Here is an 18,484-nt window from a genome sequence, read left to right on the forward strand (position 1 = left end):
GATATAAACTGTCACCATTTGCTGTATTTTGGATTAGAATAAACCAATCACTGAATAGCTTATACAGAAACAGGAAAGTTGCCTACACCACTTTCCACGACGGCACGACGGAGCGACGGAGATGTCAACACGTAGTCTGGTGCGTTTATTGCTACTTTTTACATGTACAAACAAACCAGCATAAATGTTTAATAGAGTCTGGGTTTTTTTTTATATAGTGTTATACGCGCTGTGTGACGACGAAGATGTGTGGAAAACACTGAACGTGAGTTCTTTTTAATTGAAATAAAACTAACTCATACGATCAGAACATAATATTTTTAATATAACCAGGTCTTTAAATATTATTCGTATTCAGTTATTTATTAAAATGTGTACAGTCTGACAGAGTTATTTAGAGAAATACGGGTGTCATTAGTCGTTCGTTCACGGAAGTTCGATCGAGTCATCAACTTCCTGTCTGCCTGTGTAGTACTAGTACTAGTAGTAGTACGGTGGGTAGGCCTAGTACGTGCAGTGTAGAATCCCTCCGTTTTGATTCAAGGCGACGTGGTTTTTAAATTAAGAAAATTCCAAGACTGTTAGTAATGGGTTCAGCTCAGAGTTGTTAATTTTAATAATAATAATATTCTTGCTTCACCTTGCCTGGCCTGGCTTGACATGCTTGACTGGTTGGGTGACATTCCATAAAAACAATCACTTCCGTGGCCCCACCACTTTTTCATTCGAAATAAAATAATATAGTATCTAATTTACCTGATTGATATATCCCTTTTTGTATAAATGAGTGAGGAAAAGTTTCCGTATGGCGCCACCACTTTTTCATTCGAAATAAAATAATAGTATCTAATTTACCTGATTGATATATCCCTTTTTGTAAAAATGAGTGAAAAAGTGGTGGCGCCATACGGAAAGTTATCCATGAGTGAAAAAGTGGTGGCACCATACAGAAAGTTATCCAATTTTAATAAAAATAATATTCTTGCTTCACCTTGCCTGGCCTGGCTTGACATGCTTGACTGGTTGGGTGACATTCCATAAAAACAATCACTTCAGAATGAATTGATTGATTGATGATTTATTTGTGAATTGCATGGGGGGGGGGTGACCGCGATTCAGTGAAGAATCTATATTCATTTCATTAGAAATAAAATTTAAAAAAGAACATTGTGTTACTGCCCCATTTTCTCAATACAATGTTGTAAATTTTTGCACTAACAGTGACATATGTGAAAGCGTAAAAGCGTACGCGCGCCCAGCGCCGCAATAACGGGATTTATCTACTGTTGTCTCCACTAACCTCATACCTCTAATCTAGTAGCCCACCTTGTTGAGCTGTAACTGGCTCCGCTTTTAACATTGGTCTCATCACTGTCGCCATTACAGCCCACCTTCGATACGTGTCTAAAATGCTAAGTTTTCAAATGTCGCCCACGTTTTTTTTGACCAATTTTCAAATCATCACATCTAGACAAAGTCATCAGTTAGTAAGCCCTGTTATGTGTCATAGTAATTCCACAAATGTAAGGAATAAAGTGAGGTACGTTCGAGTAGTATAGGACTTTTTTAAATGGGAGAAATTTGCAATCAAACTACCACGCATTTTGCGACCTTTGAAAACTTAGCGTTTTAGACATGTATCGAACGTGGGCTGTAATGGCGACAGTGATGAGACCGATGTTAAAAGCAGAGCCATTTACAGCTCAACAGTGTGGGCTAGACCTATGGATGCAGTTATTGTGGACCAATCAAAAGTTAAGTTAAAGATATATGAAGAAAATATAAAAACAACTTCAGATTCCTAAATCAATCAAAAACATGAACATTATAGTTGGAAGTTTTATATTCAGAAAAGCTTTGATATTTACAGGATGCCAGTCACCAATTCAGTGCAAAGAGACCCCACAAGGTTTATCGTGAAAAGCGAAATATCAAGAGAGGGTGCTGTTGAACCCACACAGATAAAGGCCATGTGTGCGCACCTCGTGCATGACAACATATAGCGCAGTCGTCAAATGCCCCCTATGCCTACCCACCGCACATTGCGGTTCTGAATAGCGACAAACCTTATTGCTAAGTCTAATTAGTGTACATTTGTATTTTGTTTACAGAAGCTGTATAGAAAGAAACATTGCTAAAGATCACGTACCGCAAAGCATTTGGAATATTATCTTCAAGTATCCGAGAGTAGATATCCAGTATGAAGATATCTGAGCAGACGAATGGAGGCACCAATGGAGTAGCCGGTGTTGTGATGGAGTCCAACTTCCACTCATGGCTTAGTAGCAGAGGAATGTGGATCTCCTACCTTATCGGGATTTATGCCTTGCATTTATTTTTCTTGTGCCTGCCATTCTTGAATGTGGCCATGGTGTGGACACTCACAACAGTTTCACACAGTTTGGTGAGTTTTATTGTAAAGTTTTCAGGTTGGCCTAAATGCGGAGCACTTCGTGTTAAGCGGGTAGGGGAGGTTGGGATTAAAAAGACAAAGTGTACGGTAGAGAAGTCAACTTGGTTATTCCAATCTCTCAATCATACGTTTCTCCTCAACAGCAAAGTCCCCAAATCCCTTATTTCTTAATAACCTCCACTTTATTACATTTACTAATATTATTTTTAGAGTTCTATCGCACAAAGCTCTTCACATGGCATGTATAATTTCACATCATTGCTCTAGTATTCACATTGGTATTGTATATTTCTGTAATATTTTAAACTTTGCATAGTGTGAGTATAATAGTTAAGGTTTGCAGTAGCACCATGTGTAAATCTATTTAGTTGTTTAGAAGCATATTACTTGTAGCTGTGTTGGCTACATTGGGGAAACCTTGAAAAGGAGAGAATGTTATAGCCAGGACAACAATCAAAGTAGCGAGATGAGTAAGAAAGGAGTTAGCCATCCAGTTACTTTCTTATGAGAATAGATGCTCAACTAGAGGTCCCAACAGACCTTGAAAGGAATGCCAAACAACAGGAACAAACCAATTAACAAACCAATTAATAAACCAATTATTAAACCAATTAACAAACCAATTAACAAACCAATTAACAGGTGTTATTCAAGGAAATTATCCAATACGTGGACAATAACTTCCAAGCTTTAATTTGTGTTTGTTGTGTTTCCTTGGGGCTTTTATAAACTTGGGTTGGGAAGCCAAAGAAATTAATCATTTGTACTTTTTGTTTTCTTTTATTTGTTGTGCAGTTGATGTATTTGCTCTTTCACTACATCAAAGGAGCTATATGGTCAGACAGCCAAGGTACAGAACGCTACTTAACACAATGGGAACAGATTGACAATGGAGACCAATTTACAACTACAAGAAAGTTTCTTACTGTCGTTCCTATTATTATGTAAGTATAAATCTACTCTTTGCATGAGCATGGTATGAATTGCAATCGTAGTTCTTTCTGAGGTTAGTGTGATGAACTCAAAGACCTGGTGGAATTTTCATATCGAGTCTTAAATTTGAATGGCATAATGTCCACGACCATTTCATACTTCACTACGAATTGCGAAAGTACAGGGTGAGTCAAAAAGAAGTTGACTGGGGTTGGTACTTTTTTTTTCAAAGCAAACAAATGAAACTCAAAAGTTCAGTAAAGCATTTATTAAACAAGCACTCTCTCCTGCTTATTAGAAACAATAATAAAATAAATTGATCATTCCTAAGAGAGTAAGAGGAGTTATCTCGACATTATTAAAGGTACTCATTTTGCAAGCTTTCCATGGATTACTTGACAAAACAAATGAACGACCTTTGCATACCCTTTGCTACTTAATACTCAGATGTTTAGATCTAGTCAAGCATTAACATTCCATGGACAGCTACAAACATGAGTGCTTTCAGTAAAATGGGCATAACTTCATTTAGAAATGATCAATTTGTTTCATTTTTTTTCTTCTTGAGATAAGCAAGAAAGCATGCCTGTTATATGTGCTTCACTTGGGGTTTTGAGTGTCAGTTATTGTTTTTTTTATTGTTTTTTAATCGCATATCTTGGTCAACTTCTTTTGACACACCCTGTGAAGCATTTTCTTATAACTCTCATTGTCCAAATAGGAAATCTGACATGAACCATCACAAATATGATGATGGTGAATTGGTATGAAATAAAGAAGTTGAGGACTTTTTCTGGAAAGATTTTCATATCCCGTCACAAATTTTCCACTAAATTTCACCAAAAGAAATATCTCATTTGAGTAAATTAGATCTTTTTTTTTACAAATGAACAGGTGGCTGCATGATATGAAATTGTTTTTCTTTTACTAGGTAGTCATTTTTTGTGTTATGATTTGTTTAATTTCAGGTTTTTCCTGGCGAGTTTCTACACAAAGTACAACACTGTGCATTTCCTCATAAACTGTCTCTTTACATTGATCATTGTTCTACCCAAGCTACCAATGTTTCATGGGGTCAGAATATTTAACATCAATAAATATTAGACTGTCTGCTGCCCTCAACTTCGTGGTTAGTCCAGTTACTTGTTAGGGGCTTATTTATGGTAAACCAAGTCATTGCTGATAGCTTAAGAATGGAATGATCCTTTGGACAGGAACTTAAACACATTAACATTTTTGCTGAGCTGAAATAAAAACTGGAAATGCCTCCATGTTCATGGTTTTACCTCAATTTAAAGCCAACTTGTTTTGTGTAAGGTTTGGTTGTTATCCTTAATTATGATCAAAACAACTTCTTAAGAGTACTACAACTTTAAGACTAATGTTTTGAGTTGTGTCAATGTAGCTACTTTTGCTGTGATAGTGGCTTATGGTATAAATGCCCTAAGTTGCTTCAACAGACCTCCAATCTCATATGTGCATTTCCCTGATTGGTCAATGAACTTTCCATTCATGTTCTTCTATTCCTCAATTTAAACATGAGCAATGTAAGAGGTTAAGGGAAGTTGAGAGTAAGCCCCTTGCAGGTGACAAACAGACAGTAAAGCCCAGTTCATACTTCCTGCGAATGTGATCTGAATTTTGACGTCACAACCCTAGTTTTGCTACAAATGTTTCGCAGGAGTTCCCCACAGGTCGACTCTTCCGAACTATTTGTTGTTTTCGAATTTGTGACGTAATTTGTTTTAGCGCATTCGCAGGAAGTAAGAACCATTAGGATGTGTGGGATATTATTTGGTTTTTACCCTTACACTGATCTGTATTAAGCACTGTATACTTAGTACTTTCCAGATTCCTGTTTAAAAAAAACCACATACATACCACTTGGGTGGGATTCAAACCCAAGACTTTTGTAATGCTAGAGCAGAAGTCTTACCTCTATACCACTGAGTTAATCTGGTGATGAGAGGCAATTCATAATCATATTTTTGCTCATCGTTTTTTTAAATCATTCTGGTAACTGCTGCTAAAGTATAGTATCGGAACTGCCTTCCGCCACAGAGTTGAATTGAATTAAATTTATTTGAATTTAATTGAATTGAATTGAATTGGGTTAGCTCGGTGGTTTTGTGATAAGACATCTGCTCAATCATTGTGGTAACTGCTGCTAAAGTATAGTATTGGAACTGCCTTTAGCCACAGGGTTAGCTCGGTGGTTTTGTGATAAGACACCTGCTGTAGCAGAGAAAGGTTGTGGGTTCAAATCTCACCCGAGTGATATGCTAGTGGAATTCTTTCATCTGATTCGGGAAAGTACGGAGTATACAATGCTCAATACACGTAGGTGTAAGGACAACAAAAATATAATATTCTTTATTCCTGATACAAATTATTATTGATCAAGGCAGTGTTGCTTATGAAAGTTACTTGTAGAAGAGAGACAGATGGTAGCACTGCCCTCCTAAACTGGCGCCAATAATTATATCAAGCTCCCCATCAAATGGTTTAAATGGCAGATATAAGGATTTTAAAATTGGGATAGAGTAACTTTAATGGTAACTGGTAAAGGCCCTTCATGTATAGCCATTTACCATTGATATCTTTTTGATTATGACTACGCTATTTCTGAAGTTACCACGGAATATTTGTAACCCTTTATGCATTTTTTGCCAGCATGTGGCCTCGATCTTCTCATGTCCCCCTTTCCTATGTGTGTCACTTCACATCAAATTGTTTGGACTTTGATTAGATTGGAATACATGGCCGTGTGATAAGCAGGGCCCAATTTCATAGAGCTGCTTTTAGCACAAAAAAATAGCTAAGCACAACCAAATTATGCTTATCAGAATATACAATACCAGCCAAATTACTGTGCCACATGCACCATCTCTGACTGGTGTCCTGCTCATTTTTGCTTAGCAGAAATGTGTCAACTAATATCAGTCGTATGAAATTGAGCCCAGATATTATAACTGGGCCATTCCAGTCCTTCTGAATCCTTCACTTTAGCAAATGGAAAAGAGAAAAGGATTTGGACATTCTGTAATTTTCAAAGTGAACCACATGTTTTTCCATAGATGTCACTTGATGAAAACTATGATTGAACTTTTGTTAACAAAGTGAAATATTTACCATCAAATTTAATTCACTTAGTCAATTTTTCTCTTGTAGTATTAGTAACGCCAAATTAATGTTATATAAGCACATGATAATGCAGTATTATATTTAATATACTCCATCTTGTCATTTGAAGGGTCTGTATACCTTTGTGTTGTTTGAAACCCTTGAAATGTTTCAATCTTGTATGAATGTAGATTATACAATAAAACTAACCCTTGAAAACTTCATTTCAAAAGGTTTTTTAGATATCGGCAAAAAATCTGGAGTTAATATGTCCAAGCGGAAAGAACAATCCTTTAAAGGAATACACATCATTTTAGAATCGTTGCTTAAGAAACAATTCTTATATTCAAATTTTTTGGGGGGATAAAAAATCATATGTTTATCCATAACCGCAGTACTACAAAATATTTCTCAAAATGCATATATTATCCAAAGCTACGTAAGTTTTGACATTAATTTTCAGAGTCATTACCAAATGTTTACAGACCTTTAATATAATAAGAAATGGAGGATCTAATTGAAAGTACCAGTTTATTTAAAATTGAAGGGTTGTCCTGATTCCAGTAGTTCAGTTCAAACCAAAGTGATTTATTGGAGCAAGTAAACTAGTTTAAATTAGGTGTTCTTTTAGGGAAAGATAATAGGAGTACTTTTCTGAATTAATTATTTGAAGTGGATTCTGGAGACCACTGGAAGGCATTTATCATTTCACCTTTTAGACACTAGGTGGCAGCATACTCAGGTTAATTCATATCCTTCATGCACAGTTCAATCCAATTGAAATGTGACTGGGTTTGGTTGCACATGGACATTGCAAACATTTACAATTATTAGCTTTCGTTGATCGAGATTTGTAGTAAGCATTTATTTCATCGCCTGAAATGAGATAAAAGTGCCGCTTGCAAGAAGTAGATTGTGCTTTCTTTAGACTCACTGAATTGTTTTTTTTTGTTAATTCACCCAAAGTGGAAACGAACCTTCATCTGGGCACAATTTCACAGAGCTGCTCAAGCATAAGAAGTTGCTATTAAGCACAACAATATTATGCTTACCAGAATAAGAATCCAGTTAAAATTGTAACTGGTATCCTTCTGATTTTGACTTAGCAGGAAAATGTTATAAGTATTTTCTGCTTTTGTAGAAGCAGCTCTATGATATTGTGGGTGATGGATGTATGTATTGTATATTGAAACATGATTTTTAACACACTAATAACTTGTAAATATAGACTTTGAGAGACTGTTATTGGTGAATTTTACTTGTAAATTCGATTGAAGCTTTTCACATCAGTGTTTCAACATACAATTTATCTGTTTTCATCATTTGCTATTAAACAAACACTATTAAACTAAGTTTTCATTTTGTTCATTCTTTACAACACTGATGTGATACACTGTATGAGAAAGGCTGAAATTTAACGCTCCAAATTCTTTCGGAATAAATTCCTTTTGTGTTAACGTTAAATAAATCTCCTTTATAAACATTGTTATTATTTGAAAAGTTTTTTCGTGTGCATAATTATTATTATGTTGCTTTTATGAATTGTTATAGATTTTTCTTTTAATAGGCAAAGTATCCTATGATTTATGGAACTGCTTGATTGGTTCAAGCTAAACAGTAAACTCATATAGTCGCGTTTTTGAGGTATAGCTGAAAATCAGGAGTGAACATGTCCACGCAGGAAGAATAATCCCTAGAGGGAATAAAGATTCTGATAAGTGTTACTGCAACAGAAAACAAAATTGTATCTTTTTACATAACCACATTAATTATTGAAGTGAAATGTTTCTCAAAATTCTTTATACTGTTAAAAGCTTTTGTAGGCTTCTATCCGAAGGTTTTTATTGGCATAAATTTTAAGAATGATTCTGAAACGTATACCTTTCCTTTAAGGATTAGCCTTGCTCAAGGCAGTCGCATTATTCGCTCCGAAATGACGCCGCTGTAAACCCACCCGTATACCCTGTGCGTGGTGCTTGCGATCACACCGCATGACCCACCCGTATACACACTGTCACATCGTACGAATACTGGGCACATAAGTCATCCGCTTGTACCACTAACCGTCAAGACTATTTAAGGATTAACATTTGTGTTCAACTGACCTGATTAACCATGCATGGCAGGTCAGCTGACATTCTCCTTGAAAAGTTTGGTTTCATTTCTGCTCCAAGGACTTCAACATTTTGCTCCAATGACTTCAAAATTTAAACTCTTTTCTATTATCATTGTACTTTATTTAAACTTAAAATGTATCAAAATTATTGGTTAGCCTAAGGGGGGGGGGGCCATGACATACTTGACTGATTACTGTATGCTAAAAAAAGGATTGTAAGAATTAAGTAATTAAGTAAGATCACCTTTGATATATTAACGTTTATTTTAAAGTTCTTTTTGTGTAAAATCTACCTGAACATTCAAATTAAAAATTGACAAGTTTCACTCGATCTAACCTTTATATTTTTATTTTAAAATTATTAAGTTCTTTTCTGTATGGATTAATCCCATTGCAATGCATTGGTGGATTTGTAGGTTTTAAAGCCAGGTGAAATAAAATGATGACTTTCTTCTCATACAACTTTCTTCTCATACATGGTTGACATAATTCTTATGGTTGGTACCAGGAGTGCGTTTATGGTCTTTACCAATAACTGATTTGGTTAAACTTGCTGTTGGTTGATCACTGGCCATTGACTGAAACAGTAATTGGTTACAGCCGCAACAAAAAGCATCTTGAGAATTGAGATAGTCTTAGATACTCAGCTGATGCTAATTTCAAGGCAGTGTGTACTTTTGGTAATTACTTTAAACAAGTTCATGCACATAACAAAATCACTTGGTTAAGTGCACTGGGGAGTTTTTGATAGAATAAACACATTGAAATTGAAATGACCCCATTTGAAGGAATGTAGTTTTAGAGAAAGAGGTAATTTTTCACCCCAAAAATGTATATGAGAAAGGCTTCAGGCATGAAGCCTCTCTCATTCATCTAAAAGCACCAATACAATGTTATCTTTATCGTGCATTTTTCATTACTTTCTTGCAACTTCGCTGGCTAATTGAGCCAAAGCTTCCAACAGCTCAGGATAGGCTTGATTATTGGGATAAACCAAATTAAGGATACTGGTTTTTACATTTACCAAAAGTACACACTGCCTTTAAACACATGTTCAATAACCTGGTTTGTTTTCTTTTGTTGACAAGTTTTTTTAAAAAGTTTTAAAAATTAAAAGATTCAAATTTTTTAATGAATCACTGTAATTGCAACCTTAATGTAAAGCCTGCGATTTACATAGATAATCAAATATTTATATTTAAAAAAAAGGGAAGAATAATCTTGGTGTGAAAATATGATAGTTCATTTTCCCCGAGTAGTTTTAAAATAGCTTTTAGTGAAGAAACCAAAACAAGAAAAAATTTCCCTATACTAGATTTTTCCGACGAAAGACAAATTTAAAAGTCCTTTCTGCATTTTAAGACAAACCAACTAGTTGTTGGTCCTTTATTTAGTTATCTTCTGCTGGTAGTGCACAAAACACAAGAGCCTCAAAATGAAGCGCGCCCTCTTGCTATTAAGGAATAATGTTTACGCTTCTCCACAACGCGTCATTGAACATTGGATGCACTTTGAACACACGTGCCATTGAAAATAAAACATCACACTTTACATGCATTTGGGTTATGGATGACTTGAGCAGCCATAAAGCAGACAATAAGAAAAGGCAGCTGGATTAGTAATCTAAATATCAAAAGGACAAAACTTGTCAGGTGTACGCTTGCATTTCAGCCTTACCGTTACGAGAGAGAAACTTTATGCAGTTATTGTGGGGGAGTGCTCTGTTACTGAGAGTGTACGAAGTTAGCAACTGCTGCCTGCAAAGTGAAAAGTTTGGGAATTATAATACGACCGTGGTGTGTGAGTGTGGCATATTGACCAAAGTAGTGTTGCTTCATTCGTAAAATCCGTCCTTCAGTAAACAGATATGGTTTACTTTAACTGATCACAAGAAGTAGCACTAGCAAGCCAACAGCATTAATAAAGAAGGAAGCATCTAATTTAGCAATTTCCATCGAACTTCAAACCTGCCAAATACGTGTCTGGATACAACGGTGATCGCACCAGCGGGACAGTGGAAATAACAATGGGGTGCCTGTTGAGAAATCTACGGCGGTACTTACAGCTCGTGGCCGGTCTTGTAACTTTGACGTACGGGCAGAATCTGGACTTGGAATGGCCTATAATTCACACGGGACCAAAAGGGAGTATGTTTGGTTATAGTGTTTCTCTACATCGAGAAGGCAGTACTGACTGGTAAGTTGACTTTCATTTTGGTTATTCGTGTAATTGATTGTTTTTTTCTTAATTTGTATTGACTGATTGATTAAATGTCTGAATTTGTGAATGTATTTGTCGAAGAAATGTTGCATAAATTCATGGAGAGAAATAATAAGTCATGACTGAATGTTGAATGTGTGTCAGCATAGAGTAGAGTAAGGTGTCAGCATGGAGGAAGGACATTAATTTGTCCTTCCATGGTGTCAGGTAGTCAGTGCTGAGGGAGTCAGGATCATCTTGGATTTGTTTACAATTTATTTTGTTTTGAGTTGGTGTATAGAAAATTAGAGTTATTAATGTGACTGACAAATTTTAACTGCGATTGATGTTATTATAATTTTCTGAATGTATCCCGCAAATAAGATTGTAAATAAAGAATGTATATAAGTAAAATAAACAAATAAATATAATAAATAAATAATTAACACAAATAAAACATTTTTATAAAAAAAATGAATATTAATTAATTGTTTGTATTTTTGGATACATTACTATGTAAATCAAATGCAAATGGTCAGTGTTAATTTTAATAATTAATAGTAATACAGATGATTTTGTATTGAAAATGTTGTTTTTATTAATTTGTTTGGTGTTGTAAAACGCTTGGGCTAGTTTTGCCACTTAAAAGTAACACTCCCCAGCAGTAGCTTACAATGTGGGGTACTTAATAATCGTATAAAAGTAATTTGCATAGCAAATGTAGAGTAATCAGTTCCCAAGTTGTAGCTAGGAAACAGGACTAAAACTTCAATTCAAAGTAGTTTTCATAAACTTGTATTTATAAAGTATTTTTCCATGTCCAATTTATTTTAAAATATTGTGAAAAACACTCCGTCAAGTCAACCACACTAATTGCATTGCGTTGTCAGTTCTTGGTGAGTTTCGCTTCCAAAGCCTATTCAATCTCAAGTGTAGCCCTTTTTATTTAAACGCTTTAGGCATTCTGAGCAACAAAAATGAATAAATACCCTACAGATTTGGCCGATCAGTTTTGAAAATCTTTAGAATTTATCAAAACGGGTAGAACTATGAATATTTGGTTGCACAGAAGCGATAAGGAAACAGTTGAATGCTGTATGGATTTGACGTTGGCTGGGTTCTTCAATAGATTATTTCCGATGCTGGAGGTCAACATAAACATGAAGTGGATTCAGCTCAATGGACTGGGGAGTATTACTAAGCCATTCCTTAGGGGTTCCAGTGGTGGAAATTCATTGCATCATAAATGGAAAAATGGAAATAAAACTCTGTCAGTGAATGACAAATAATCGCTCGGATAAAATTTCATTGGAAATACTGTTCTGTGGAACCCGTAACCATGGTTTTATCGTTGGTCATCATCGTGATTAATAGTCTGTGCATAATTGTGGTCAAACTTACTTTGTGCTGAACATCAATCAATTGAATGAAATCGGTAAATTTTTGACATAATTGTCATCTTAATTCTTGATCATTTATTGAACTCTGAGAGGATAAGCACTTAGCAGTTGTTTTTAATCACAAATAATGGTTGTATTTGATCATGTTGTAAAACAAATCACTCATCCAGCCTAGGAATAATTAAGAAAATATATTTAACATATATTGATATTTTGCCTTTTTTAATCCTATGTGTACAGAAAGCCTAATTTAAATAAAATCATGACTTTCACTATTAGGCCCCTATAATGTTGTAAAAGTATTGCAAAGTATTTTTTACTACTGTTTAGTATTTATTAGTAATATAATAATTGTGTATATATGGGAAATCTTGTATGGCAGGCAAGTTCAGAATTCTTTAAACACCTCTTGTAGAACCGGTACAAATTGATTGATTAGGATAAATATCCAAAAGAATTTGAAGCAAAAATTGTACAAATATTTTATTAAATAGCCTAAGCAGTGAGCACCTGAGCCGTGTTAGATTGAATAGAGAGTTAGATGGCATATGTTTTGTAATGCGTAGTGCTCAGGTTGTTGTCTCTAATTGGACATGGATGGCAAAGATCTAATTGAAGGCCTTGGGTGCTTATTATTGAATTAAATGTCGGGTATTCACAGAATTTCAACGTATTCTGGGAGATGTTATGATCAGCAAAGGTGCTGTTTTTATGTTTGCAGGATTATTGTAAGAGGAAGGTTTAGAAATGAGACGAGACTTTTCAATAACATCAGGGTCATGGTTGTCAATTGTCATATTCAATATTGTGAGCAAGAGGGGTGTCTTTTGGACTGACCTCTGTTTAAATTTGATCACCCTGTTTTATTTGTCATTTACATGGAATTTTTTGTATTTTAAGCGAACAATTTAAAACACAATTTTAAAATTTCTAGCAAATTTGTAAACCCTTGTTCGTTATTTGCAAAACCTTGTTGATTGTACAGGTTAATAGGTCAACCTGCAGACAATTATATTTTTAAAGTCAATGACACAAAATAGGGAACCAGTTACACAGAATACAAAGATATAATGTAGTTGCCATTTTGGCTGGTAGTAGTGCTGGTTACCTGTCTCTGAACGAATCCAACAGGTCAATGACGTTGACCTTGTTAGTTTGATGCTATGCCATTGATAGATTAATGGAGCAAAACCCACAAATACTTCATCAATTAGTCATTAGTCTTAACCTTGATCTCTTAATATAAAGAACTTTGTTCATTTAGGTGTTATTCTCAAATTCTTTTATTATGAGTAACCAAACAACAATCTTTGATTTCACAAAACAAACACCTTAAACTGGCTTAATTGCATAGTTTTAGCCAGAGGGGTGTTCGACACCATGTTTTAAATTTGAACTGCTGGACTACCTGTTTTTAATTTTTTATTTTATTTATTTATATTTATTTATTTATTGATATCCAACAGCGGATAGCCGCCACTTACAGGAATCATTAAAAACTATGTATAAATATTAATATAAATATAACAATATATAACACTAAAAATTACACAATATTGATAAATGAACATTATAAGTAGACAAAAATAGTACACCGAAACCCACATCAAACAGACCAGGAAACGCCACTAAGTACACAAACACACATCGGACATTAAAACAAACATACGCAAACAGAACAACACACGAAACCTCAATTAAGTAAAAAAATAAAATAAAATAAAAACCGTTGATTAGGTAAAATTGTAAGTGAAAAATATTGACACCCGTTTACCAAACCCTATCTAAAATCTTGTTTGTTTGATGTTTGATGAGTGGCTTTTTTTTTTGGGGGGGGGGGGTACAGGTCTTGTTTGGAAGGACAGTATGTTTAACTTTTACTTCACTCTCCGAAGAAGCATTTTGACTTACATTTACTGCCCAGAGTGCCAACCACTTGGATTCATTTTGGAAGGTGTCTTTCATCAATATTACATTAAGCGAATTGGACTGCACTAAACCCTCCAAAGTGGATTGACACTACAAATCCTAGTGCATTTATGCCGACCTAGCTTGCAGGGTGCGTGTGTAGGAATCCACTTGGTATCAAGCTCTTGTTAACGATAAACTACGTCCCTGTGTATATGCACTAATGCACATCGGCAATGATATGAAGATGGGAGTGGGATATGGCTCAAGTAGGGAGGGGATGCCTGTAGGAAGTTTTTCAGCCCAAGAAGTGGTGTCCAGACATCAAATTGTCCTCATTATATCTTGGTTTAAGACTGAAGCAGTTGCAATTTTCCTTGAGTAATGTACAATGCTACAAGTGCTCTTTGTGTTCGACCATTAAAATATACTTCATTATATTTTGTCATGAATTTGCAATTTGAAAATTTTGCACAATATTGTCGTCATCTTTAACCAAGAAATTTGTATTTTTCTTCAAAAATCAATTGAATACTAAATTTTATAAACAATGGTGAGTGTGTGTGAAATATGTAGCATTCATTACAACCAAGAATACAGTATTTATGATTGAACTTTATCATTTAATATTTTCAACTTATTTTAAAGCAGAAGGTAACCACACAAGTTTCTGCTTACTGTGGGTTCGAATCCCCAGTCGTGACACTGTGTCCTTGAGCAAGACACTTAACCATTGCTTCGTCCTTCGGATGGGACGTAAAGCTGTTGGTCCCATGTGTTGTGTAACGCATGTAAAAGAACCCAGTACACTTATCGAAATGAGAAGGGGTTCGCCCCAGTGTTCCTGGTTGTGGCTGCTTAATGCGCCGTAGCTAGCACCTTGTAAACCCTTATAAGGTGCTAAATAATTGGGTCTCAGAATTCATCACTGCAATAACCTATCTTTCTGAAAGTTTGTATATACTCAGCGCCTTGAGTACCTTGTTTGGTAGATACGTGCGCTATATAAGACTTCGATATTATTACTGGGTAGACAGTATTGGACTGAATAATGTGTACACTGAAAAAACACTAGAAAATAGCCTAGATACAATAATGTGACCTCAGACACAGAGATACATGGTACAAAGGATTCCAATGTCAGGAGAGTGCTGGTCCTTTTGTGTTCCTTTGTTCTGCTGTCCCCATTCTTCTGATAATACCTAGACATGAACCTTTGTTGATGCATGTCAAAGCAAGGAAGTTAGTGCTAGCACTTAAAGACCAAGCCTAGTTGTATTTTCTAGTTGCAAATTCAAAGCGAATTTTGACATCACAAACATGAATGAATGTTTCTCATCATGAATGTTTCTCATCATGAGTTTGGCTCATCTCTACTCTTCCAAATTATTTGTTGCTAGTTTGTGATGTCATCATTCATATCGCATTTGCAGGAAGTATGCAGTTTTTTTTTTATGTAGGCTGATTATTTTTAGTCTTTAATTGCAACCACTACCTTCCTTTATCAATCAGACTATTTTTTAATAGTAAGGTGTGTACCAAGTATTTATGTTATGATCACGTGTCTGGTGATGATAAAGTAGTTGTTGCTATGAATTTGTAGGTAATTAGTTAGTCTTTAACTACCACTACCTTCCTTGTTGTGATCATGGTATGAGAAACTACTGTTGACATTGTTAGGTGGTGACCCATCATAAGTTGTTTATTTTCAAGTGGTTAGAGACTGTGGTTACCTAGCCTTGATCTAATCGTGGAGGTAGAATTCTAATGGTCTATTAATGTACAGTCTGTTGTTTGGAACTTCCTGTGAGGGGGTACTAATGTTATGGACAGTAATCCTTTGTTGTCTGCTAAGTGACTTTTGATCATTACTCATTCTTAAATCAGGTGGAAATTCCTTTGGTATTCTAAACCAGTGTGAATGAAGATGGGTGAGATTTGGTTGTGTGTGGAAAGTTGGTGTTTTAGCTTAGTGGGAAAGTTCGTTGCCCTTTAAATGGGTTGGAGTTAATTTACCCAACATATGGTAAAAGAGTCAGATGTGATAGTACCAGACTGATCATGAATTCAATGTGCATGTGTGTATGTGACTGCTACATTTATGACCGTTTATTGAATTGCTATATTTAAAGCTCAGGTCAGAGGTTAGAATTTGATGTTCGGGGAAATTCTGCCCTAATCACCTTTCATCAAGCATTTCATGCATCCAGAGAGATTAGTGTACATGTAAAAGCTGCATTTGTAGCAGGCCTGAAATTTCACAGAAGGAAGGAAGGCGAGTTTGCCTCTGTGCCCTCTGGTCATTGCTTTGGTGCCCTTGAAATGCTCTGACAGTAGAAATTTACAGTTTCCTCATAGCCTTTACAAAGAAAAATGCCTTATGCCCTTGCCCTTTCAAAAATGTAGCATACATGCCTGCATGTAAAAGCTGCATTTATAGCAGTCCTGCAGACGCATTATGTGCCATAATTTCTTAAATAAATCTTGGATGTTCTATCGTAGAAGTGTCTATAGTGCCACAGAAGAAAAAACAGGAAAACATTTTATAAACTCTTTCCAAGCTAAATTGACACTTACAATTTGTGCTTGGAATTGTATCGGATGTAGAAGAAGAGATTTTAAGTAGAAGACGTGCTTGCTAGTGCTGTATAGACAGCAGGTTATTGTCGACCTGTCATACAACACAATTAGACTCATGCAAAGAGGTTTCAAACCTCTTGCTCGGTAATCTTACCCCAAAATCATTCCTGTACGTGATGTTTTCTCTGCCTGTCCCTCCTGAAATGATACACTGAGTCAATACTAAGTTTGAGAGTTTTGTTTCTTTTTTGTTTCTTTTTTTTATCGAGAAGGCTAATGCTCAAGTTGAATTTGACTCTATTTCATAAGCCAATTTGTAGAGGAAATGGTCTGAAATTGATTGGAAGTGATATGATGTATTTTATACAAATTGCTACAATGAGTCTTTTTAGCTAAATCCATAAACCCTTAAAGGTGAAGTTTTTTTCTTTAAACTTGTATGTACGAGAATTTTAATGTAGGACCCTATTGAAATGTGTTTTAATGTATTTTTTAATACATATTTAGACACTGAGTCAAAGTCTTGTCTTGGAATTAACAGGTCTCTGAGTTTCACGACTGGAACTACATCTTTGAGAGGGTAAAGCCTGGTTCATACTTCCTGCGAATGCCTCGTGTGAAGAGAATTAGACGTCAAAGCTCTGTTTTCGCTGCGGATGTTTCGGTAGAGTTGAGTACAGCTTAAAACTCTTCTGAATTGTTTGTTGCATTCGCAGGAAGTATGAACCAAGCTTTAGGCCATAATTTAAGAAAGGGCATACATTTGAAAGTCCATGGGCAAGTTTTGAAGGGTAACCAACAGTTGCCAAGACCCAGGTATCAAATATTATAATGTAATCCTAGGCTTGGAGTTCAAATAAAACCCTTTTAAGTGATACAAGGTCAACATAAAACAAAACAAAAGTAGTATAGTATGTTGTTTGTGACCACTAAAGTGTTAAAAAATAATTTTTGTTTTTGTTTTACAACAAAACTGTAATTTAGCGAGGTTCCTAGTACAAGTACACCTGCATGACATCACTGAAAGCCTACTCAATTTGTCATAATATTTCCAAAAGTAATTCATGACAATATACTGTAGAGTAGAGTGTTCTAATATCCCTGATACGCTTTAATGCTGTAGAACAAATGTGTTTTTAAATTGATTCCCATGGAGGCCTTAGGCTCCCCTAGAAAAGCTCTTTAAACTCTTTAAATAGAACATTGGCTTTTAAGTTTATGGATTGCTCTACTCTTATGGACCTCATAGATATCACAGGTTGAAAGGGCTTTTGCATTTACACTGAATGGAAATAAGGGAAAAGTTCTTTCATTTATTACATATCATGATCCACTCAAATGACAGGCATTTACAATGACGTGTGGACCGATCCATAATTTCAATTATTTTTCCTTCCTAGGCAGCAAAGCAAACTAGTCTTCTTCCATTGCAATAGCTGTCTTTTCATTGTACATGCAGTAAAGGCTTCCTAACGCTGTAATTACCTGTACATAGACGCCAGTCTAGGTATTGGCCATGGTCAATTCAGGGATCTAGTGGTCAAATCAATGGTCTTTGGATCAATGGTGCATGCACTAGGCTCTTTGGAACCTTGCAGTAGGAATCAATGCTTGTACTTTGGTTATATTATTGCCTACCGGCGGGCACACCTTGCTATATATATCCAAGGTTGTTGACTGATTTGGATACATTTATGCGTTTGACACAGAAGGAGTTTCACTCCTCCGGAAACTATTAAACATATTAGAAACTGTAGAGTGATTGATGACGTTAAACCTTCACTTAATCAGTGAACTAAACAATACAGGTTC

The 18,484-nt window shown here is 35.4% G+C and overlaps 2 protein-coding genes across 2 annotated transcripts in view; both read left to right on the top strand.

Annotated features, from left to right (window-relative positions):
• The first annotated feature begins 126 nt into the window (after positions 1–126).
• Positions 127–7,969, top strand: LOC139949063 (ORM1-like protein 3). Its single transcript, XM_071947466.1, has 4 exons — positions 127–265; positions 2,112–2,404; positions 3,209–3,357; positions 4,315–7,969. Exons 2-4 carry the CDS (start codon positions 2,201–2,203, stop codon positions 4,448–4,450), a joined length of 489 nt encoding a protein of 162 aa, XP_071803567.1. The 5' UTR covers positions 127–265; positions 2,112–2,200; the 3' UTR covers positions 4,451–7,969.
• A 2,171-nt stretch (positions 7,970–10,140) lies between these two features.
• LOC139949065 (integrin alpha-8-like) overlaps positions 10,141–18,484 on the top strand; it is a 68,652-nt gene continuing 60,308 nt past the window's right edge. Inside the window, exon 1 of the mRNA XM_071947467.1 lies at positions 10,141–10,781. Coding sequence (XP_071803568.1) covers positions 10,612–10,781 — 170 coding nt within the window. The 5' untranslated portion in view covers positions 10,141–10,611. The remainder of the gene's footprint in view (positions 10,782–18,484) is intronic.

The sequence above is a fragment of the Asterias amurensis genome, chromosome 16 (assembly GCF_032118995.1).
Source record: "Asterias amurensis chromosome 16, ASM3211899v1".
Classification (NCBI taxonomy): domain Eukaryota; kingdom Metazoa; phylum Echinodermata; class Asteroidea; order Forcipulatida; family Asteriidae; genus Asterias; species Asterias amurensis.